At 41.6% G+C, this 25277-nt stretch overlaps 1 protein-coding gene across 28 annotated transcripts in view; it reads right to left on the reverse strand.

Moving 5' to 3' along the window:
* The window catches only part of LOC105835899 (CUGBP Elav-like family member 4), a 569131-nt gene that overhangs the window by 43310 nt on the left and 500544 nt on the right, over positions 1–25277 (reverse strand). For all 28 annotated transcript variants that reach the window (XM_036289668.1, XM_036289652.1, XM_036289662.1 and 25 more), the window contains one exon: positions 3020–3099. In XM_036289668.1, coding sequence (XP_036145561.1) covers positions 3020–3099 — 80 coding nt within the window. The remainder of the gene's footprint in view (positions 1–3019; positions 3100–25277) is intronic.

The following is a 25277-nucleotide window of genomic DNA, read 5'->3' on the forward strand; positions in this document are numbered from 1 at the left end:
AAACGTGTACAATCTATCACAATTTTTAAGCAGTATATTTATGTAACTGTAACACATCAGTTATAAATTATGTTTATGCTACTTGCGTAATAATATAATAACAATTGTCCCGACCGATTTACGAGATATACGTAATAAAATATATGTATTGTGTGTACATGTCATAATAATATATAAATATATTTTCAAAATTATGTAAGAGTATAACGCTGCAAACTCATACAATTCTTCAATTTATATCAATTATTATTTATAATTGTCCTTAAAAGTTGTGGGACCAAATTTTGCGACGGCACTGACAGTTTGATCGTGATAGGAAAATCGTCTGTTGGCGAGAAATGCGAGAGGAACGTTAGAATACATCGCGCCGTCAACATAAGTAATAACACGTTTTGTTTTGCGTTCTTCGTTTTGCTAACATCTGTTCGAACTTCGCAACGGTTTCACTGTGACCAAAATACCGTACATTATAATCATACAATATAAGTGAAATAAAATTGATTAAATTATACAATACCACGAAGCTGAAATTTAAAAGCTGCTGCGAATTAGACTCCTCGTAAGAAAAAAGTGAGGAAAAAAATCAACTTTAACGCTCTCGCTTAAAAAAGTGGTTAACGTAGTGTATATATCTACACATCATGTGGGTTTCATAAGGTGTTACGATTTCACGCTTCCGCTACGAGCTAGTACGTCGTCTGCAGGCCGACAGCGCGTCGTCGCGTATTACAGTATCAGATTGCAAATCAATATCTCATTTCGTAGGTATGAGCCGAGATGTTGCGTTCGTAATGCAGTTTCGTGACCGAGGGTGTCGACGTGTTCGAGTGGCTGAAAGCAGAGGACACACACGCGAAATGACGTACGTGTGCGACCGTACGTATACCCGTTATTTTTATGCGCGCACATACGTGCCTATATAGATCGGCGGGTCTGATAGGAGAGAGGGAAAATTGGAAGGGGTTGATCTTGCCGCGCCGGGTCAGAGGAAACTAGAACGAACATAGTTAAGTCGAATTACTCTTGGGGCTCCATAACTTGGCGACGCGACGCAGCGATTGTTTTCTGCGAAAGATTTATTGATTGACCGGAAAGAGCGTAAGAGCGTTTTATTACTACTGCGTACTTGTGTTATTGCCTTGTGCTGTTTTTAAAAATAGCAACGAAATAGAAACGTACAATTTTTAAGTTTCGCCAGATTAATATGAAACCGATCGATTAAATCGCATTCTTTGTTACCACCATATTAACAAAGCAGACAAAAAAAAATGGAGTTTTCATTTCTGTCTCGGACAACACTCACTCGCATTAAACCGTTTGACGAACAGCTTTCTCCCTCGTCGCCGTTCCTCGCCCACGTCGTGCGAAATTTCATTTCGTTTCGGGATCTGCATAATTCGCCGCAATAATTAAGCCGCCCGTGCAGAACGCAACAACGTGCCTTTCGAATCTCTTCTGGGTCGAATAGTTCAGGGTCGAAGGTCGGCGTTTTGGCGAAAGCGTTAACCCCAACACTCGCCGCTGCTTTCGTCCCCTCACTTCCCATCCCTCCGGTCACGGCTGCGCTGCGAAATCTCGTAACATCGACGTCGAGATTTGCATAATTCGTTGCGATAATTAAGCAATCTGCATATTACGGCCAGCGCGCGCACGCGCGCGCCTCTTTCGTGGGCAAATAGTCGTGGTTCTGAAGTCGGTCCCCCTGCTCCGTCTTCTGCCCATGTATTCGGCTATTAGATTAGAGGGTTGTAACGAGTAATATTCACGTAACCATTCCGCACTACCACCCACGCGATTTCACCCCAACGCACGTACACGCGTTTAATGCATGACGTGAACCGCGAATCCCCCGTCAAATATCAAAAGCGGGACGGAGCTTCCCTTCGCGCGACGTACATGGACGTGAGATATGATGAATCCTGTTAGTCTTTTGTAGTAGTTTTGATGAAAGGTGATAAGACGATACAGTCTCATATTTCATACTCGTGTCAGATTCTCAGGAGAGCTCGTAAGAAAATAGGCAGGGTACCTAGACTTTTTTTTTACCATCAGAAATATTTGACCTCGGATGATTAATAATATATTTATATGTTTCACTGCTCGGTTCTTTCGATTTTTTTTTTCAAATTCTCTTAATGTCATGCTCGTAGAAATTTCCGTCTCTCAATGGCAGCCTCCCGTGACCGGCGATAATGATCAACTTCTAGATTCTAAGATACTCGAACAACGTAGAGGCGACAGTTCAATGTAAATCTTCACCACGATCTTAATTGTACATCGTCTAATAATTGTCTGAGACACAAACTCCCTTAGGCGCGTCAATGCATGTCAGCGTGAGCGGCGGTCGATAGGCAATAACGCCGACAAGGACAATCGGGGGGGGGGGGAGGGGGGGTCCGGCGAGCGGCTTTGCAAAGTTTCGCCAATCAGCAGGTGGAATCCCGGACGGAACTCACTGACAATTCAATTACAACTGGGAATTCCTGGTCCGACCCTAAGCCGAGAAAGTTCGGCGGTTTGACGGAGACCGAGGGACGCTCTTCTCTCCGGAGGGCTGCGGAGGGAAGGAGGCGAGCGGCGCTTCTCCAAGTGTTATGCAGATTTCTGTTTGGCCAGTCATTACTGGGGTGTTTGCAGGCACGACAGCCATTGCTACGGCTACCCGGTCCGATCTCCACAACCACCAGCTTACCAGTTACTCTTCCCCTCGCTCCCCCTTCGCCGTTAACGGAAGACGGCCATCCGCTGCCCGGCCATGGCGCGCATCCCTATCCTCGATATTCATATCAGCCCCCCTTCGTCCAGTGTAGCGCTTCTATGAATATTTACCCTCCTTTCCGTTAATATCGCGTACGTGACATTTTCCGAGCGTAAATACGCGCCGGCGTCCGTGAACACGATGACTGGCGGTCATCGGCTGAAGAGGCGGATCGAAAGATAAAAAAATAAACGCGCACTCCGAGAGTGAAGGGGTCGATCGATGCTCGTTGTTGTAATATTACACGTTACGGATACTCACCGGCATAGTTTGGCTACCGTGTAGAGAGTTTATTGCTGCCAGTGCTTCTTGGTGCGACGAAAGTTTCACGAAGGCACAGCCTGAAACATAAAGAGGAGAGTATTATTAATTTAATGAGAAATATCATATCAAATTTTCTTTAGTTTGTATTACCACATCTCTGAAAGATCGAAAATGTCGCTTATTCTCTGTATTAGTATAACTTTAAAAGTACATTATACGTCATAAAAGTATCAGCATCTTTATTTAAGTATCGAAAAGATAAATTTTTACTTATAAAAGACGTATTTTCTACTATTGTACACACACACACACACACACGCGCACACGCAAATGCGCTTATCAAAAACTGAACCTATTTTCTTCGTCAAGATAGAAGCTATAGGGAAACAAAGGGTTAAGTAGAACTCGTAACGTCTTTCTTTTTTCGTCACGAAAATTTCGCGGCGTACTCGAAACCCGGAAAGGGGGAGAGAAAATAGTTTTATCCGTTTTATCTTCACGAGTGATCCGCGCGACGCGAAAGGGGGGGAGGTTTCCGTTTCCGCCATTGTCGAGGAGCGAGGCCGTCCGCGACGAGATGATGGAACGATTAATCGCTCGCTCTCCTACTCACCTGCCACGTGCGCTCATCGCCGGTAGTTAGATGGAGACGGCGGCGAAGACAAAGAGCTCAGGGGCTCTTTGAAAAATTGACGCGCCAGCGGAGCGCACAACGTGCACTTTAATAAAAGATGTTTACCGCGCGCGGACAACGCGGCTCGTAATCCGAGACGACGGTGATCGCGGTTTCGTGCAATAACTATTTGTATCGTCGCGAGGGAAACGATATCCCGACAATTGTTTTCATCTCCTGCGCGCGCGTCGTATAAACGGGATAATCCACTGGATCGTCGCGTTCGATCTGTCGAAACGGACTTGCTCGAAAATAAAGCTCTCGATGTTACCGCCGAAGAAAACTTGGAGGAGTTTCCCGCTTGTGCATTGAGGTCGCGTCATATGGCGATATCCAAACGATATTTTATGCCGATAGCAGGTGATATCGTATCGGTCCATTTGCTTGCTTTTTTTTTTTCGGGGGGGGAAAAAGCCGAGTTTTATAGCCGGCAAAATTGATTCGATCGACGCCTCGAGTTTTTCGCCACGTGAAATACTCGATCGATGAAAGTAATAATTAAATTTAACGTAACTACGTTAAAGTCGGGGAGTCGACTGAAAACACATTGCGAGTTTGAACCGCGCAAGCGTTACTTGCGTAACGCGGTAACGCTTTTAAAAAATGAGATTAATCTTTTCGAGTAGATCGAATATCGTCCAATATACTCGCCAATTTCTGTCGAACGGGCGCCTCTTGAAAAATAAACGAAACTCGATTGCGATATGCTTCTGGGGGATAGGACGGATCAGGGATTGAAGGGAATTAGGGCGAAAAGAGGACGCCCGTCCCCCCGTACTTGCTGAAGTACGACAAGATAACGTACCCGCCCGTCTCTTTCCTAAGCCCTGGACCTTCCTCCGATCTCAGCAGCCCTCGTCTTCGACATCCAGTTCCGAAACCTCCCGTCCCTCGTTCGAACGATGTGACACAAGGAAGTCCGAATAAGCGAACAATTTTAGACTTCCGATCGATACCGCGTCTCAAAACTTTATGATGTATTATACAAGATAATATCGTGAATGTATGTACGTTACGTTCCGCACTCGATGTAAAGAAAAAAAAGTTACGCAGCGCGTATATTGTTTCATTCGCGCAAATCAATGATCCCCGTGAAGGAACTCCGTGCATTTTGAGGTGTGTTAGATGAAGCGGAGTAAAGAAAAGATAATCACGTACAACTGTTCTAAAACGCTAAGTAATTGGAGCACGGGAAAAAAAATGACAAAGCGGTTCTTCCCGGCTTTGTTCCCGGCAGCTCATTAAGTGGCGTTGCTTGACGGCATTATACTCCTTGCCTCTCTGGCCCATCCTGTCTGGAACACCTGGCGTCCATTGTAGCGATGATAATGTCGCCATGTCAACCTCATGCCGCTACATTAATCAGGCCTTTGAATCTCGAAAACTCGAATATTTAACCAGGATCGAGAGACCACTGTTAATGCGTGCACGCAAACGCACACTTGCAATTCGCATAATACTAAACAGATTAATACGTAATGAATTAATTCGATCAGCAAACTCGATAATACCATTTCCCTTTTATCGCATTAATTTGCAGGATTCGAGCAGACAATTATTCGCGATCATCGTGCGCTTCGCGAGGGAATTCGAGGCGGAAAAATGGCCGAAAATTTCTGAAGAACCGATATCGGGCAAATATACAGAGAACTCCCTTGTCGGATGGAATCTTGTAGATCCTAGAGAGACGTATGCGAACGTAAGAATTCGCAGGAGCTTTCAGAAAGCGTTCCTCCCCCGTCTTTCCCGTCCCACGGATCTCTCGAAAACGATGCGCACTTGAGATTTTTCTACAACGTTTTTCACATCGACGGGTATGCAGGCTCGCGCGAAAATAAAGAACTCGAATTTCGCAAAATTTTACATAAATTCAAGTGAGATCGCGCGAATATACATATACATACATGTTGAACGTATGTGGATCAATATATTATGGCAATAGCTGTGTTTTTTGACTATTTTTGCATGCATCAAAGGCATATTGCACGTTTTATAATAAAGTAATAAACAATTCGCAGAAAATATTTAATATTAATATTTTTCATTTGGAAAATGTAAAAACTGTGCAGATTTTTATAAATTGATACATTCATGTTGTTTTGTTTCCCAAATAAACGTAAAAATTGCAGGAGAAATAAACTCAAAAGTTTCTCGTTAATAAGAGATAAATTTATATTTCAAAAAAATTTATATATAGTTATATATTTTATTGATCATTGGTCAATTATTTGAATTGTGAATAAAGATGTGTAGAAAAGATTTATATTCATAGATATCACAGGGTTTATATCGCGGAACGATGGCAATACGTGTACAACAATAGCTACGACTAATCTGCGAGTAGACGGATTTTTTTCTGTCGACTCGAAGACTATATTTAATGCCGTCCTTTTGTGCTGCCGCGATACGAATAACGACAGTCATTTCAGTGACAAACAGTGGATATAATCAAGCGCTGGCCCTTCGTTCACGAGGGGAGAGGGGATGAGTGGGGGGTGAGTTGAGTTTCGTGGGCTTCTCCCGCACCCGCGTTTTCGTCCTGAATTCTTTTGCCTCCGATTCAACCGCCCCTCGTGCGCCATCATCGCCGGGACTTGGATCGCCCCCCGATCGATAGCGCCCACGAGACTTTCCACTCATATATTTGATTGCTCGGCAAACATGCCTAAGTTTATCCCGCAGCCATCGTCATCACGCCGAGCGACTACCACTACGACTACTACTACGACACGGGCAATGCCACGACCACTCGCGTGTACTTCGTGCACGTATTCTTCCTCGATGCCGCTCAGATGTCGTCGCGAGTTTGCTCGCTCGGGGCGTTGCGCTTAAAGTAATTCGATCCTATTAAGGCCGCGATGTAATTGAACGCTACGAAGTTACCCAAGTATTCGGTCTCGATGACGGAACGGCATAAGAGCGATCGACACGCGAGCTAGAAACCCCTTTGCTGGCAAAACATCCTACTTTCCCGACAGTTTTCGACGTACAAACGCTCGTTCTAAATTCAAGCGGCTCCGCGGCGGGAATGAAATATTTATTACGCGCGTCGTGACGACGACAATGTCGAGCGGGCAAGAGACAACTTGCATTCAATCCCCCACTTTGTAATCGCTTATTCAATTATTCTTTAACATTGTAACTGTGTCGCGCCATTAGGCTTCACTTTTGCTTTACTATAAACGATTCGTGGCCATATGGTACGGGTGTGTTAACTCGTTTGACGAGCTTGCCGCTCGATAGCGAGTCAAGGCGAGGTGTATAGCGCGTTTAGCGATCGATCTTCTTATACTCGTTTCCGCGAGTAAAACTTGGCGGAAGTTGTACGCTTCATTAATCAACAGTTGATAATTAAATCAAGCCGCGAACTAAGTTCGAAAAAATGCCGCGCTCTTGCGTTTGAGTTCGCCTCGGCGTTAGAGGGCCTCATTAGAGAGTAATTATTTCGCTACGCTTACGTGAAGGCGCTATACCGCCGATCGATAGATCTTTTATCCAGGCGCGTAGCCGGCACTCCGAAAGAAGCGTCAGCTCGAAAATAGAATCGTTGTGATCGATGGGGGACGAACATCTGTTACCGTTGCTGATGAAAGAGAGCGATTTGAATATAGACCCCTCGATACGCGCGCCTCGCGCGTCAATTTTTGCGACGTGATTGTAAAAGTCGCTGGCAAACATCTGTTTTTCTTAGGTTTCTTTTGATATGTAATTGCTAGGGGTGGACGCATGAGGAATTCATTACGCTATGTGTTACAAAATGTATTACAATAACGTATTTGTTAAGTACGTAATATTTTATAAATATATTAGATATTTTAACATAAATAAATACAAGCAGACGTGAAAGCTAATATGATCATTTGCCAATTAACATTGATATGATATTCCGTATAACACCGGAAGTTATACGATTAATACGCACAAACAAATCAAGCGCAAATACAGGATCGTTAATAATTGATATAACAATTATTTATAATAATCATGTCAAGTATGCATCGATACACAATTGAGTTTGCATATGATAATATCTGTCAGTAATGTAAATTTTCATTTCACTCCCAAGTCGGCCTCTTCGAAAATTTCGGTATACAATGCCCACGAGAGTGACGCATCTCTCATTTTATGATTAAAAAGCGGAGTATTTTTTATTTTATCTTCGCGCAAACACACACACACATAGAGAAAGAGAGAGAGAGAGAGAGAGAGAGAGAGAGAGAGAGAGAGAGAGAGAGAGAGAGAGAGAGAGAGAGAGAGAGAGAGAGAGATGTCCGGTCAAACCGGATAGATTCGTGTCACGGGGATGAAAGAATATGTATGTACATTTCCGGCTACACGCAGCTACTGGGTGGAGTTTCGACTATTTTGCTAATGGCATGAAGTGTTGAAATAAGGGACTTGCTAAAAAAAATTATTAACGACTTTGCGAAATGTTAGGGTGCGACCAGGCAGTATAGGTCAAATGGGATTTGATATCGAACGTGAGCCCGTAGCGTGAAACTCTGACGTTACTACTTCGTGACACATTTGAACCATTCTGTTTGCGCTTCGCACTTAATGAAATTTACATCTTTTTAGACGGGTGCAAATTAACTAACTATTCATTTTCATTTTGGATACGTTAGATATTCTATATCGATATAGAAGTCACATGTACGTACATTGTTAGCAACATTTTATTCATTCGTTTCGAAATAGAAACAAATGTTATGTCATATCTGTTTTATTACTTTCGTTTGTAGTCTGGGAATAAATTATCGTTGCATGAAAGTTTTCACGTTTCATGAAGCGAACAGTCTGGCGACTATTGCCTGTATCGATTAGGGATCGAATACGAAAATACGAATGCCACCGACAAGTTCATTTCATTAACAAAGCTATTAAATTCCGTGGAAATAGAGCACAAATTTTACATGGTAATTGCTACGGCTGCAGGTTTCACAAAGTGTTTGGTCGGCTAGGTCTATTGGGTCCTAGATACAAGCTGAGTGAAACAAGCGCGCCGTAGTCGGGAGTCGGAACGAAAAAGGGGTGAGCATTAAAAACGCTGACAAAGTTACTAAACTCTCGTGTATGTCGGCCCTTTTTATATTTGCGAAATGGGATACCGAGGTTGCGCAGGGACGAAACGAACCAGAAGAACAAGAGGACCGCCACAGGCACAGGGAAAGTAGCAAAACTTTCAGACAAGCAGAAAAATTCGACAGATCATGTAAAAATATATTTCCCGAATTCCAAAAGAAAATGACGAAGAGAAATTTAAACGATTCCCTTGCAGTGTATGAAATTGAAGTTTAATCAACATTACTTGCAAAATGATTCTAGCAAGATTTGTATTTTTAATCATTCGTACATTCGAGTAAAAACATTTACTGATTAATCATACAATTTTTTAGTTAATTTTTCTGGAAAAAAAAAACTTTATTTCAAATGTCGAGAGTTACGAATAAAAATACAATCCTTATATACCGTCCCTTTTTAAATGGTGAAAAAAAAAAACAAACTACAATACGATATTATTAACGGAACTTTATTGGACGGACGCTATTGCGGTGGCTGACATTTTATTCGGTCGTGCCATTTCATTCCTAACTCAATTTTTCGATGGTGTGTTTCACACGACACCTTCCCGTACGAGGTTCTGTAAATACTGCACCGAATCACGATGTAGGATATATCCGGGACGGACGTATCCGAGGAGAAAAAAATAAGACTCGGCATGGGGAGGGATAGCGGCGGAACGTGGGGAGAAATGTGTATTACGAGCTGGGACAGCAAGTGTAATGTGAGGACACGTAATGCCATTATAATGCGGACACGGCCGCGTTCCCGGAGGGATGCACGGAGGGCGTGCAGAGAAAGAAGGCGGAAGACAAAGAGACACGGGCACGTACACGAACCGTTACCGGGCGTGACACACCCGGAAAGCGCCAGTGCCACCGGTGTTATTACGGGAAGATAAATTTTCGACCGGAAGGTCCCTCGTCCTACATTCGAGGAATGTCGCGACTCAGTCAGCCGAGCCGCGCATAAAATTAGTTGTCTCTCTTTTAATGGGAATCCAAGGGGGAAAAAACAAGTATCCTTAATTGTTAAATTTAAGGCACGCTACACGATATTTGAATTATTTTCTCAATTATCCTCTCCGTACACGTTTTCTTTTATTCGACGAAGGATCATTATCTGTAATGATCATTATACATAACAATAACGAGATACATGGAAATTCTAGCCAAGATTACCCTACAATTAATTGTAACGATATTGTCCAACAAAGTTTGATTTTACGATTTAAACTTGTATTACTCTTTTCCTGTGCTAATATCTTGTAACTTTAAAAATAGTTTCTAAAAATAGTTTTGATAATATATAGCATAAATAGCCTACAAAAGAATTTCGTATTCAATTTAGTTTTATCTATGTATAAAGTACAAAGTAGTATAGAGTTTAACTCTTTGGTCAAAGTTTACCAAAGTTTCCATCGTTACAAAGCTTTGTATCTCTCTTTCTCTCTCTCTCTCTCTCTCTCTCTCTCTCTCTCTCTCTCTCTCTCTCTCTCTCTCTCTATATATAATATATATATATATATATATATATATATATATATTTATTTATTCTTTATATATATAAAAGAGAAAGCTAAATAAACTTCAATCAATCAATCCCCGTCTCTCCCCATCTCTCCCGGTCTCTCCCTGTCTCTCCCCGTCTCTCCCGGTCTCTCCTGGTTTCTCCCCGTCTCTCCCGGTCTCTCCCCGTCGCTCCTCATCTCTCCCGGTCTCTTCCGGTCTCTCCCGGTCTTTCCCCGTCTCTCCCCGTCTTTACCCGTCTCTCCCGGTCTCTCCCGGTCTTTCCCCGTCTCTCCCCGTCTTTACCCGTCTCTCCCGGTCTCTCCCCGTCTCTCCCCGTCTCTTCCGTCTCGCCCGGTCTCTCCCCGTCTCTCCCCATCTCTCCCTGTCTCTCCCGGTCTGTCCCCGTCTCTCCCGGTCTCTCCCCGTCTCTCCCCGTCTTTACCCGTCTCTCCCGGTCTCTCCCCGTCTCTCCACGTCTCTCCCGTCTCTCCCCGTCTCTCCCGGTCTCTCCCCGTCTTTCCCCGTCTCTCCCTGTCTCTACCGGTCTCTCCCCGTCTCTCCCGGTCTCTCCTGGTCTCTACTGATAGATATGGGAGAAACGCAATTGAATAAATTGCAAGTAGCATAGAAAGCTAAATAAAATTCAATCAATCAATATATATATATATTATACATGCGTTTTAATTTGTCAAATTGTATTTTAATTCCTTTTGTTTCTTCATTTTTGTACAAATAAATTATATAAATAGAATCCAATATTCTTTTGAACTCTGATACAAGTTACAGACCGTCTAAAGTGTGTTGGAGAGACATTTAAAACTTGACTGAAATATGTTTCAATATTTTAAGAAATATATGTATGAAAGACATACCTGCGGGTACTCCGAATTTAGAAATGTGTCCTGTTTCACATTCGATAATATCACTTGATACTATTTCTCTCTCGTGGTACACAAATAATTCTTATCTACTGTTTCGTCGTTATAATTTCAGCAATGTCGAACCTGCCTTGTATTGTTCACATTCACGGGCAGTTCTTTATTTCCTGAACGATATATTCGTACCTTGATACACATTCGCCGAAGCACTTCTTACCCTTCCAAATCACCATTTGTTTCATTGTCAGTTACATCGAATCGAATAACAGACAATCGCCTAGGCGCTCTATTAATCCACGCAATCTTTAAAAAATAAACACAAGAATTATTTTCCTACTTTTAACCAGGATTGTGCAGTTTCAAGATCACGTTACAAGATTTACATAAACATGTATTGATACAAATCTTTTTCATATTGACATTCATAAGCAAACAATGTAAATTTTTTATAAGTTAGATAACAGAAAAATTGAACAGAAAAAAGTAATTCAGTTATAAAATTGTCAATATATATGATTTTAATATTTCGACAGAGAAATATATAATATTCAAAATTAAAAAAAGAATATAATCTTTATTTAATCTAAATTCATTTGTAATGTATAAATCATTTATACTTAAAAATAAATGTAAAATAAACAATTAATTCTGTTTTCAACTTTTGTTTTATAGAATGAATATAAATATAGATTCTAAAAAATTATAATCATGGTTATAAGTTTTAATTATGAGAATCGAGTTCCTATTTCATACCTTAAAATGGTAATTATTGAAAGTTTTTATTTCGAGGTTAGAAGAAGGCTTTCGGCAAAATTACACCGACTCTATTGTAATAAATAGATTCAAAAAGAGGTCTATTTGAATATTCCAAGTATCAGGCGTAAATGATCTAATCGAGATCAAAAGTAGGAGTAAAATTTTTCACTCGATATCACACGAGAAATACACGAAAATCGAGGGCGAATGAAGTTAGTAACATCTTAGTGCTCGTTTGTGACTGTGACACCGATACAATTGGTCTGTTCTTTTTCGGTGCACTGCTGCACTAGTGCAGTAAGTTAGAATGAAAAAAAATAAATTTATCTTACTTTAACTTGTTGCACTAGTGTAGCAGTGCAGCCAGTGCAGCTAAAAAGAACAGGCCTATCTATTCGGCATTTTAAAAAGCGTGACTTGGAAGAACTGATAGTAAATTCGTCCCCGTTAGTCCAGCGAAATTATATTTTTTTAGGGAAAAAATTGGTAACTCACATTTGACTCTGCGTAAAGCACAATTAATGTGCGTAGATTAAGATAAGCACGAGTTAATTTTTAAGAAAGTTATAAACAATTAATTTAAGAAACGGCAATTTTTCATGATTTTTTCCACTTCACAACCAAACTAATCAACCGATATTAATGATCCAAATTTATTATTGTGGATCTACTTAATAGCTATAACTTTTATTTAAAACTTTTTTGCATTTCGTTTTTAGGTTACGAGGCGCAAGCAAAAAACTACTTTTTCCTCGCTTCAATCCGTAATTTTGCAATGACCCCCAGTTTTTTGCGAGTGGCAAACGTACCTGTCTTAATTATCAATTTTTTCCCCTAAAAAAGTCTGATTCCGCTGCACCAAGGTCTGTAGATGAACGACGGGAAGGGAAGGAAAAGATCTTCGCATTCGTATTTACACATTTGGCCCCAACATGGCGAGGCCAATACGATACATCAATTTCTTCCCTGCCTTCCACTCTCACTAATACTCACTCAGTCTTCTCGTACAACACATCATAGGCACATACACTTCATAGGCGCTCATGCGAAGACCTTCCTTCCCCTTCCGTCCCCCCCTTGTGTTGGACCCCATCTAGTAACGCTAGCGCACGCAGTGATTGGCCAAGTCCGTCGACGATCCGCGAATCGCGTAGGGTCCGCTTGCTTGTCCGCTTGTGTTTTTGAGATTAAGATATCGAGGTTTCACTGCGGCTAATCGTTTCTCGGAATCCGCGTCGGGATGCTTTATTGTTGTCAAGTCGAAAAGACAGTGATGGTTTTACGATCGAAACTTCTTGGAAAATGTTCGGCACGCGGTTTGATGTCGAGTCCCGATGCTTGTTACGAGTTTTTTTTCTCGTCGCTGCGACCTTGTACGAGGTACGTGTGGCGAGTTAGGTTTTTTTTCATTTCCTCGAACTGCCGGTTTGCAAAGCAGCCAATCCGGCTACTAGCTCCTCCTTAATTTTGTCCCCACTATCTTCAAGATTAGGAAAATCGGCAAACGGGGGGCTTCGAAGCCTCAGTCGCATCGCGACAACACGAGCGTGAGGTTTTTTGAGGTTGGTTTCGCGTCCGCCGTTCCGTGCGTAGTCAGTGGTCGGCCGCGCTCGCGTCGGGTCGTGATGCTTTCCCCGTCTTCTCTCGATACGCATCACGCGTTTCTTGACGATAAGCGAGTTCGCGATCGAATCATACCGTCGGGATTTTCATTTCAGTGTTGCGATTCGTCTCTGTCGAACACACAGGACGCGAATTCGGGAGGTGCTTCGCGCGAGTGTCGCGTCGCCGCCATGATTTTGTGTCTCGTTGGAAGCGCGGTTCTAAATAACGGGCGAGTGTTCGCGTTACATTATACACTGTAACCGAAGTGCGTAATCGAATCGCGAGTGTAGTGAGTGCCATGGATACGACGACGGGACGACGACGGGGACGATGGGAACGACGACGGCGACAGCGACGGCGGCGACGGCGGCGACGGCGGTGGCTGGACGACGGCGACAACCGTTGGTGAGTTTTGGTCTTGTCTCTTGTCTCGTCTTATTCCTCAAAACTTTTCACTGGTCGACCTGTCTTAATTGTTTTCCACGCCGGCAATTGAATCGAATTATCGAGTCAATTTTTATTGTTTATTAAAAAGCGTTCTTCCATATAGTTCGAAGCTATTCATTTTTTTTTAGTCTGACTTGAAGTATCGTAAAGTATGACAAAATTCATTGAGTTCTTTTAATAAATTCGTTTTGCAGAATAATAAATTTGTTATCTATCAATTTAACTAAAGCGCAAAGCACCTCGACAATCCGTACACGTCTCGGAATCGAGGATTCGGAGAGCAAGATACCCATGTTCCTATCAAGTTAGCTTCCTCATCAGCATAAAAAAATTCCGCACATGTGTAAAAATTTAGTGCTTCTTTGTAGTTAATTTGTTGCCCTATTCCAAATTTTGTCATTCAAGCCGTTTGGCAGGAAATGATGTTTGAAAGAAGTGAGGCCTACTTGCCATCAAGCTAGCCCTCTTCCCATAATAAAAAATATATTCAGAGTGGTTAAATAAAAAAAATGAATATACCAGAATGTTGCTATTTTGTTGCTCTAAGATAGCACGAAAACATTTTGTAATTATAACATTGTCTTAGATATACCTGTATTTGCTTAGTGTTGGTATACAGGTGTCTCCTAAAAAATGTTACATTTCCAAAATGTTTTTGCACTATCGTAGAACAACAAAATAGCAATAAATTCTGATGTATTCATTTCTTCAATTTGAGCATTTTGAATATATTTTTTTATGTACTGGGGGGGCCAGCTTGACAAAGGTTCTGGCCTCAACATACAAAAGAAAACCAATATAGAATTAAAAAATTGATTACGCTTGAATTTGTTGCCGCGAGATAGCGTTAACAAATTTCAGAAAAACAAAGTTTGTTTAAATAATACCGCTTTGACGAACATTAGGTACGTGACATAAATAGTTATGGTACGATAAAAATTATTTCGTTACTCGAATGATAACGATCTTAAAATTTTCTGTGAACAATACCTTTTTTAGATTTGCAATCCTCGATTTTGTCGCTTGACTTTAAGTGAGAGTAAATAAACAATTTATCCATGCCCGTGGCGCCCGGGTATACAAATTGTTCATTTATCCCTATTTAGAGTCGAGCGACAAAATTGATGTTGCAAATCTTGAAAGGACATTGTCCATAGAAAATTTTATGACCGCGATCATTCGAGTAACAAAATCTATTTTTTATCGTACCGTAGTTATTCGTGTCACGTACCTAATGTTCGTCAAAGCGGTATTATTAAAACAATTTTGTTTTTCCGAAATTTTTTAATACTTTTGAAGCAACAAATACTTGATTTTGCACTTTTGGGTTGGAATTTCTTCGATTGTTGCTTTTTTATTTTTATGTAAATTATTGTAAGAGTTGCGAATCCTAATAAATATATCAGTACAAACGTCAATATCGTGTGCCTCACGTGTGAAGTTAGCATCTCAAAGTTTAGCATCTCATAAAAATACTGCAGAATTACTTGCATCCAGCATAGTTCTACAGTTCTTGATAGGTTCCAACACTAGTTCCGTTGAATTACCTATTTTAATTAAATTTTTATAAATGAGACGCTAACTTCCAAAATCACATAATAGCATCTCACCGTATTTCGAATATACGACCACAGAGAAGACTAAATCTATAGTTCTATCGTTTAGAGACGTCCTATCAATAGTTCTGATGATTAAATTAATTAATGACTTTTTAGAAAATTATTGTACGCGTCCGGAACTATATGAGAACTGCGTTAAAATAAATAGAACTGTCGATATTCGACCAGCATCTCATGTCTAGACCTATAAATACAAGTTTTCCATCAAGATAGTTGTTGAAAAATACTTTCTAAATTTTTTAAATCAATTAATTTTGTCTATCTGAAATGCCAGTTACACCAAATCCACGTGCGCAGACGTATACGCATATATACGTATGTTTTGTAACAAAAAATTTTTTTTAATTAATTTAATCATCAGAACTATTGACAGGACGTCTTTAAACGATAGAACTCTATAGATTTAGTCTTCTCTGTGATCGTATATTTGAAATACGGTGAGATGCTATTATGTGATTTTGGAAGTTAGCATCTCATTTATAAAAATTTAATTAAAATAGGTAATTCAACGGAACTATTGTTGAAACCTATTAAGAACTGTAGAACTATGCTGGATGCAAGTAATTCTGCAGTATTTTTATGAGATGTTAACTTCACATATGTGTGTGCCTCGCAGTTTCCACAACTTTTAGAATTAAAAATATCATTGCTTATCATTAAATTAAAATTACCTAACACTTGTTAATTTAATGTTAACTTGTTAATTTATAATTTAATTATTAATATTAATTTTTGCTTATTAATTAATAAACTAATTAATATAATTAATAATTAATTATATCAATTATTAATATGTAATTACGTGATAATTACCAAGGTGTTTATTCAATTTTGTAAAAGAAGTTGCTTCGCGTCTCAGCTGAGTTTAGCTCCGGATAGGAAATCCGGTAATCTGAATTCACTTGCTGTAATCTTTAATTGCTTATATTTTTAAGGATTTATTTAATTAGTCAAGATATCCTTTTTATACTCGATCACATTCACGTTCCGCCCTTCTTCTTTCTCGACCTCTCGCCCCCTCTTTTTTCTTTCCATCATATTCGGAAGATATCGTTGACTTTTAGCGATGAATTCCAAGCTTTCGCATTCTTCAGCGCTGTTATTCGCGGACGTTCAATGCGAGGAGATTCGCCCTCGCGTAAGCCGTTTCGTGGTTATTCGCATCGATACCCAATTAAGTAATTTACATCGTAAAATAAAGTACCGCCGCTGATTTCGTGACGGCGATTGGGAACAAAACCAGAAACGGCCATTTCGATAACGACATTTGGTTTGTCTCCCCCTCACTCGCAGGAGCGTTCCTCCCTTTTTTTCCACTCTTCTTCTCCCCGCGCTTCATCCTAAATACGCGTGGAAACGAAAGAGAGAGAGAGAGAGAGAGAGAGAGTTCCAAGCACGTTTTCGTCTTCTATCGAAGATCGCCCTCGTATTCAATATTCCGCGGGATTTCCGCTTTATCGTTAGCCGTCTGTGTAGCAGCAGCAGCAGCACGGAGTATCGGCACGACCGTTAGGGAATCCTCGATTCCGCGGCCTTAAGGGACTTAGGCGGGACCGCCTGGTGAAGGGGTTAACGCACGATTTTCGCGATATTGCGAGTTCGTTACGGGCGTGCGGCGCAATTCGCCCTGAGGTAATTCCGATAATACCAGCAATCATCCTGTCACCGAGTTAAGCCCCCGGTAAGCTCCCGGTGCCTTTCCGGCAGCAACTCCGGTGGAAACGAGAGAGGGAGGGAGAGGGACGGGGGGCATGTATAGGAAAAGGCGACTTCCCATGGGGAATCTATTCGTTTTCCTTGTCGGAGAGGGACGCCTTTAATACCTACTTTATAATCAGGATAGGTTCGTTTTAATAGTTTATATTTACCAATTCTTTTCGCTGGGATTAATTCTAATCTTCGCTAATTGGCATAAATATGATTATAAATGGGTCTAATATATTTTGTCAATTATTTGCTAGCTTTTGGTGATAAAAAATTTTGTTTGCCCCAGCCAAAAAAAATTACGGGTGGCTAGATAGCTTAATATCAAGGTACTAGAAAATAATTTATACGTTATTAATTTTTTAAATTTGTTTATTAGTTTGCATCCCCTGTAGTTATTTGGGTCTTTTTTCTATCCTTTTTTAAATATTGGTGTTCTTTAATTTGTTTCTTTATTTTGTTTTGATTCTGTGCTTTGCCGTATAAAGATCTTAGTTTTTCATTAAATTGTGGGAAATTTGGCGTATGATCTGTTCCGATTGAGTTTTTTGCTCTTCTCGTGAGTCTCTGCGCAACAATGTTACAGGAAAGCAATTCGTGTTCATATCATTTCGACAATCGTTTTACGGCTGTTTGGATGTGGTTTGTATAAGTTTCGACATTATTTCCATCAAATTCAGGAATTAGTTGCATTATTTTATTGTGGTTTTTTTATGGAGACTTCTGGTTTAAAGGTCTCTTCACTTATTACTTACGGACGGAATTTAATTTGCGTGTCCGTTTATTTTTATTTTTGCCATTTGGTTTTTCAATTCTCTTCTTGAATCTGATATTTCAATCATTTTGTTACCTAGTATATTGAAAGTGAGCGCTTGCTTGCGACTGCGAGTTTCTCTTGATGTAAAAAAAACTTTTATTGTTACTATTCGTTATAATACTTTGTTACTTATAATACTACGTCTAATTCAAGATGCAAATATTCCGAGAGAACTTAGAGTACTGCCACTGTCGCGGGTTGCCTTATTTATAAGGTCAAAACGTCGCATTATGTTTACTAAAGAAAAAGGAAATTTCATACATTCAGAGAAAAACAATGTAAAATATTTTTTTAAACAAAGCTAATGGAAAATATATATTTTTAAAACATTAAGAAATATATCTCTAATCCTTTATAAGTGCGTGGTTCATGCTTACACAATATATCTTAATCCTTTTTAAGTGCATTCCTAGAGCAAGTACGTGAATAATGCTCACATCTTTAACTCTATTATGAATAACGAGAAGAAAATCCACCCCGCCCTTCCCTCTCGAGTTACGATAGGGAAAGTACTTCTAATTTCTACCATTTTGTAACTAATAGACTGCTTTCCCGCGGCAATAGAAGTTGCAATTATCGAGATTTCGTGGCAATTACGCGAAAGTATTTCGCCACACGGAGATGAAAATTTATACAGAAAGAGTCTCTCTCTCTTTCTCTCTCTCTCTCTCTCTCTCGCATCGTGTCGTTACACGTACTTTCGTTTTATAGGAGCGGCATGTTATCGGCAACTTCATATGCGCACTTTCCCTCCTCCCTCTTTTTCCCCCGGACGCATTTTCGCCAAAGCGCGACGTGAAGGAAAATTGTTTATTTAACGGCGAAGCAGGGATTACCGGGCGTTAAAAGCGCGTCCCCCTTCGCGTGCTTCAGCCATAACTAAAAATTTGCATGGGTAAATGTTCGCTCTCGAGAGACGTCCGTCGAGAGCGAAACGGAAGTACCGTACGTGACCGGAATTTTCTCGCGTAAACACACCGTCGGATCCCTTTGCGCTTTCGTCTTTTTGTATTTCCTTTTTACATTGTCTCGAGAAATTCTGAGAAGACACCCGGCACACATAGGCGGGAAAGAAATGACGCCGCGCGTGGCGGACACCGCCAGATGCGACGCTACCGGGAGGGAAAATCGTACCGATACTATACGCGAATGTAGCGAATCGTACTGATTTATATTAAATTTCAATATAGAAATACTTGGTTCACCACGCCACGCGAAGTGAATCGCGAATAGACCGGCGGAAATGTTGCGCCGACAATTCTCCGTTGTCCTTTTTAATTTACCTCGCCTCGGATGTTCTTTAATCGTAATTAACAAAGCGCGGCAGGAGAAAATGTTTGTCGACTTGCCGCACGTTTGCCCGTCCGAGTGTTTCATCTCTCGCTAATTTTCGGTGCAGAATCACCGGGCGCGCCGTTATAGCACCGCTCGCGAAATAGTCCCCGGGGGTAGCCTATAGCCACGAGCCGTTAATTTACCGCCGCGAAAATAAACCGCGGGGGATCGTCGAAGAAACTCCTCTCTCGTCTCATACTTCCCCCGTTCTGTTTCTTCCTACCTCTCTCTTTCTCTCTCTCTCTTTCTTTCTCATTCTCTCGCGCCTCCCATGATATACGCTATGGGAAGTTAAGTTTCTCAACCGCACCCCTCGAGCGCGCCGACAATAACTTCCTCCTTTGAGACTACTACTACTCCTTTCGTCGCGAGCGGAAACGAATTTCCAGACTGTTGGAAACTGGGCTATTAAACGACTTCCGTAATTGCGAAAACGCGGGGAATTGTCACCTCGCGCTACTTTGTTACAGAAGTAACCCGACGGGGCGGAGCGAGATCGATGTCCGAAATGCGGCGGATTGCTCGCGCTCGCGCACGATGACGTTCAAGCTCGAATAAAAGATCGTTTCGCGAGATATTTTCTCGCTCTTTTGAGAGAGCTCCCGTTTCTAAGGGAGAAAAAAAAATTTTACCATTCCGCCCTACAAATCCATCCTATTCCTTCGAGATAGCATCTCGATCGGTAAATATTTCGCGCATCGGCGAACGTTTCTGCATTCTAATCGTCCGCTAGACGATTTCCCCGAGTTTTCTGTAGCGATTTTCAAAGACGTCTCGAGTACTCGGTGTAACGGGTCGAATTGGAGCGTGACAGAAACGACGAGGAGGAGGAGGAAGAGATGGTAAATCCGCCTTTATCGAACGATGCGCACGACGAGCTTACGTCGCGCGGTATCGAACCAATAGAAAATCACGATCGGTATTGACCCGCGCCCTCTCGTTTCACGCAAATTTGTTTAGACTACCCTGAGGGCTGCCACGATGCGCTATCTCGACCGGCAGGAGTTTAATTTTGAGAAACGCAAACATCCCGTAATTAAGCGATCTCGGGGAAACAAGGCCGAAGGGTACGCTCGCGGAGACCGGTGAAAAACCACTCATAATTGCCAGTCGAATCAATATTTGAGCCCTTTATAATGCTGAATGGTCAGCAAGGGCCGGGACTAGATCGTTTTGGTATTCGGGTGACCAGAGGGGGAGAACGTTAGTGTTCGGAGAGTTAACACTTGGCATACGGCATGTGTGTTGTTTCCCGACACCTTTTCTACCCACATTCGGGTTACGATATACTTTTAGTATAAAAAACTTTTCAATGATTCTTATCTTCTCTAGAAGACATTTTTCTCTAAAAAGTATTTGTATGGCTGTTTATTTAAAAAAAATTGTATTTTAAACGTGTTATTAATTACAGTGCTTTTAGTTTTTCAGAGAAAAGAAATTTTCACAAAATTTTGAGCAGTCTGTGCAGAATATTAATAGGACATTACATTAGTATTTATTCGGCATTTTAGAAATTATGTACATTACTATATTATGTTTAAATTATCGCGTAATACAAACGGGAAGATGTAATTTATTTTCTTAATGCATAATTTATTTGGACAATTAATGCATTATCCACGAAGAATCTATTTGTTTTTCTTGTCGGAAAACTTTCTCTATTCTTTTCTTTCCCGATCGTTCTTTTTCCATTCCGTTGCAGACGTATAATTCTATCTTCATTTTATTTATCTTTCGAGAATTAAAAAGTTAATTCGTTAAAAGAAGACTGAAACGACAGAATTTTGCATTTAATTAGCAGTCGCGTTATATTCTTGCCGCGTGCAAGTTGGACCCGAATTTCCTAGGAAATTCAAGCGTGGAATATAATTCGTTTAATAGTGCGGGCAAAACTTTCGCCCGATTGTCGCGCGAGCCACGCGCGATTTAGTTTCTGAAGGAATTATCCTGGTAATGCGACGTCCGCATAGATGGTATCTCAAAATTCCGTGCATTTTCCGCGGACGGTGGCGGTACAAGCCGCAAAAGGCAGACAAAACTGGCGGTTGAAAATGTAAGATACTGCGAAAATGGACGATGACAAGGTACGTGCTTCGGTATCAAGCGACTCTACGGGGCTGCTCCCGCGAAGTTTAATTAAATAACGAGGTGACGTTGCTGGCGGGAAAGGCGACGCGACGGGGAGGAGGGAGACAGAGGTGGAAGAAAGGGGACCAGCAGAGACAGCTAGAAACACAGAAGCCGGCAGTAAGAAAACGCCGCGGACTTGGAAAGTGGGATGGACTGGGCCGAGGTGCCAAGTTGCTAGGTGACTTTGCTAGTTATTTAATTAGTCCGGAGATTCTCCCTTATACTCGACCACTTTCCCGCATCCCCCTCCCCCGCCGGCCTCCTCCTTTCTCAACCCCCGCTCTTTTTCCTCTCCTGATGTTCCACCACACTCCGGTATCCGGTAGACACCGCTGACTTTTATCAGGCGATGAGTTCTCTTTTAACTAGCGACTCGTGTACACGCAAACAAAAAGCTTTCGCGCTTTTTTTTTTTCGTGTTGAACGGCACTGTTATCCGCGGACGTTCAACCTGAAGAATTTTGCCTTGCTGTGTGTCCGATCAATTTCGTTCAATTTCACTTGAATAGAAATTTCGTCATACATTTTTGCGAATTACTCTGCGTCTGATATTCTTGATAATTATTCTTAACAATTAAATTTTTATAATTTCAACTTTACATGAACAGCTATTGTTATTATACAAGGTTTTCCCGAATCAATGACAAATGCATTTGTCTATCTGTTGATTATACCTTTGCTCGGAGTATTTACATTTTCGTGCAAACTATTTGCACCCTATACAAACTACATTTTAATGCGTATCCATTAAATATATACTATATTCAATATTTGAGCTCAAACTTGGGGTACGAGAAACTTGAAGTCAAAATAGAATTTGCTGATACAGGATGTAATCATAGTTGGCAAATATTGAAGTTTCACTAGAAGTCGCAAAGCGTATCGCGCCGTAATCTTGTCAACCGTTGTAATGATTGTCGCGAAGAAGACCATTTTCATTCTTCAGCAGCTTCAATCGAACCCCGATTTCGGTCTGTGATTACTATGATAGTATGATTACCCGGATTTCGAATATTGATCTTTCATCGCGACCCTCGAGGCATTTTGCTCTCGCGCTTTAGCCCGAAATAATATCGTCCCACCCTCCGACAGACAAATCAAATTTGTCGACGTGCTACGTTTCGACTTGCGTCCCCCTTTCACCCCTCGCGGAACAGGCGGCGGTGAATACGATTTCTCCCTCTCGCGTGCCTTTGTTACATTGTTCGGGTATGTAGTGTATGTGGTGACGGGAGGATGACAGGAGATAGAAAGCGTAGAAAGATGGAGGAGTCGGGAAAAAAACGTTTTCCTACGAATAAGCGACACGAGCGTCCTAAAAGGAACGGTTCCGATTTAACGTTCGTTAATCGCATTAGAGGTCTCGACTTTTCACCCGTTCATCCGTCAATCGTTGCTCGCTCTCTTTTTTTTCGTATTTTCGCGGTCTCTTTCGCTGTTCTTTTTTTTTCCTCTCTTTGCACTGCACTGTCAACCACGGTCGCCACAAAACCGCGGCTGATCGCCGCGGTCTCGGTACTGGCCACGCGGGAATGTTAATACTTGTTTAGCTACGACCGATTTATCGGGGGGAGAATTAAAAACACGATTTTCGCACGCGAACCGGGAAACGCCTAATAGAATCACGGCGCAATAATGGGTCGCGATTTTCACGGCGCGCCACGTTCCGTTTCGACAGTTACAAAGGTAGCATTAAATTTCAGAATTTTTTTGTTTAAACATTTAACAATTAGTGAGTCCGTAATTACTAAACCGTGATCAGGACATCGGAAAGAATTGTCAGCCGAAATCGGAGTTTGCACTGAATTCGAATCGCAGGAAGAATCAATTTAATTTTATCTTTGAACGTATGTATTTTTTAAACATAATACAACACATGTCTAAGTTCTTTTATATATTTTTTTTTAATTTTTAGATATAACGTAAGGAAGCTTTTGAGAAAACGTGTTTATATTAATTATAAACTTTAATTTATAAATAATGCACAATGCGCTGAAACATTTTTAGAAATTGGATAATTGCGATTCTCGGTTTAACGAGAAAGAAAAATTGTCTGCGGTAGAAATATCGTCGTTTAATCGAGTAGAAACTCTAATCAATCTGAGACCGTAACACGTTTCATTATTATTATCGCGTAATCGATATAGCCGAGGAAAAAAAAAAAAAACCGTGGGCGGCAAAAGGACCCTTTCGCCGCGAAGGAACGAGGCTGCTCTCCTCGGCGAGATGCGTTCCATGTTGCGCGCCTTGAAATCACTGACCCGGCATCGGACTTTAACGAGCGGTCGCCCGAAGGCCGGGATTGTCCGCCTCTCTCAATATTCCCCGGCGACGGCGGTATATATACACCATCCCAAAAACGTGATCAATTCGAGGGGTGGCGCGTATTGGAGGGACTCAAATATAGAGACTGCACGAAGTCGTCATAAAATTCTCCGCCGCGCTGCGAGCGGCGGCTCCGCGACGTAAATCGTGCACGGAAACCCGAGCGTGAACCCGTAAGAGCGTGCGGGATCCCGGGAACCAAGAGGGGCGAGAGGGTACGGGGCGTGATGCGGGAGGGTGAATTTTCACGGATGAGGAGAGGGAGCGGGGAGTCGCCGGGAGGGTCTCGTTAAAATTCGCGAGCGACGTCGCGCGGTCGGGGGTCGGGGAAGTGGGGCGTAAAAGAAAATAAAGGAGCGTTTAATATTAATGTCGCGATTCGTGAACGTGTCACGTAGTGGACCGTCTCCGTCGCCGATGGCGCCTACTCACCCTCCCCCGCTCGAACCCCTCTCTTCGCGGCGATGCCACGGGATATCCTATAATGCGAAATAACTGTGATCCGCGCCCGCACTCTATGCCGCGACAATTTCAATAAACGATAAATCTCTCGACGGCGCGCATCGTCATCCGACACCGACAGAGATGGCCCTGTACCGTTGTCGCGCGATGTCGCTCGTAACACATTTCGGTTACGTGTCACGCGAGAATCGCGCTTGTAGTTGACGAGCAAAAAATGGAAATGATCCCCCGTCACTCCCTCGACGAATAGATCGCCCATAAAAGTGTATTTGTTAATTGATCGCGATCTTGCGCGGGAGAGATAATTACTGAAATAATATTAAGAGAGTCCTCGGGAGAGAATGATACACGTAATTCATCTCTAATATCTAAATAGAGAGAAATTACAGCTCGGCAAATTTACATACACTACCGGCTCTCTAATAATTTATTCATCGATTTCCATTTATTTATTTTCTTCTCGTCCGATCCTATTGAATCCATGAATTTATGAAGCGCGAAGTTGAGAAATTACTATGCTAATACGATTATCGTGCTCATTCGCTCGCTTGCTCATCACACTTTGTATCCCGATTAAGTACAAGGTACCTTTGTTCCACCTCGTGTTCGCGAGAGAGCTATCTTGATATTTGTCAATAGACCTCAAAGAAAAATATTCTCTAGGCAATACGTTCTCCCATCATAATTCAACTTTATTGTAAGCTTACACCGTTGATTACTTATTGTTAGATTTATGTTGGTCTTCTTCCCGATAATGACAAGATCAGATCAACCCTATCGATATAGTGATGGGAAAGAAGTACAGTCGCGCAGGGTTCGAACGTTCTATATTTGCATATATATATATATATATATATATCTTTCGAAAGATCCATTTGATCCTGATCTCGTTGAATTTGACAGAGCATGCTTGCAGCCGGAGGGAGCGGTTC

This window comes from Monomorium pharaonis, chromosome 7, assembly GCF_013373865.1.
Source record: "Monomorium pharaonis isolate MP-MQ-018 chromosome 7, ASM1337386v2, whole genome shotgun sequence".
NCBI classification, from domain to species: Eukaryota; Metazoa; Arthropoda; class Insecta; order Hymenoptera; family Formicidae; genus Monomorium; species Monomorium pharaonis.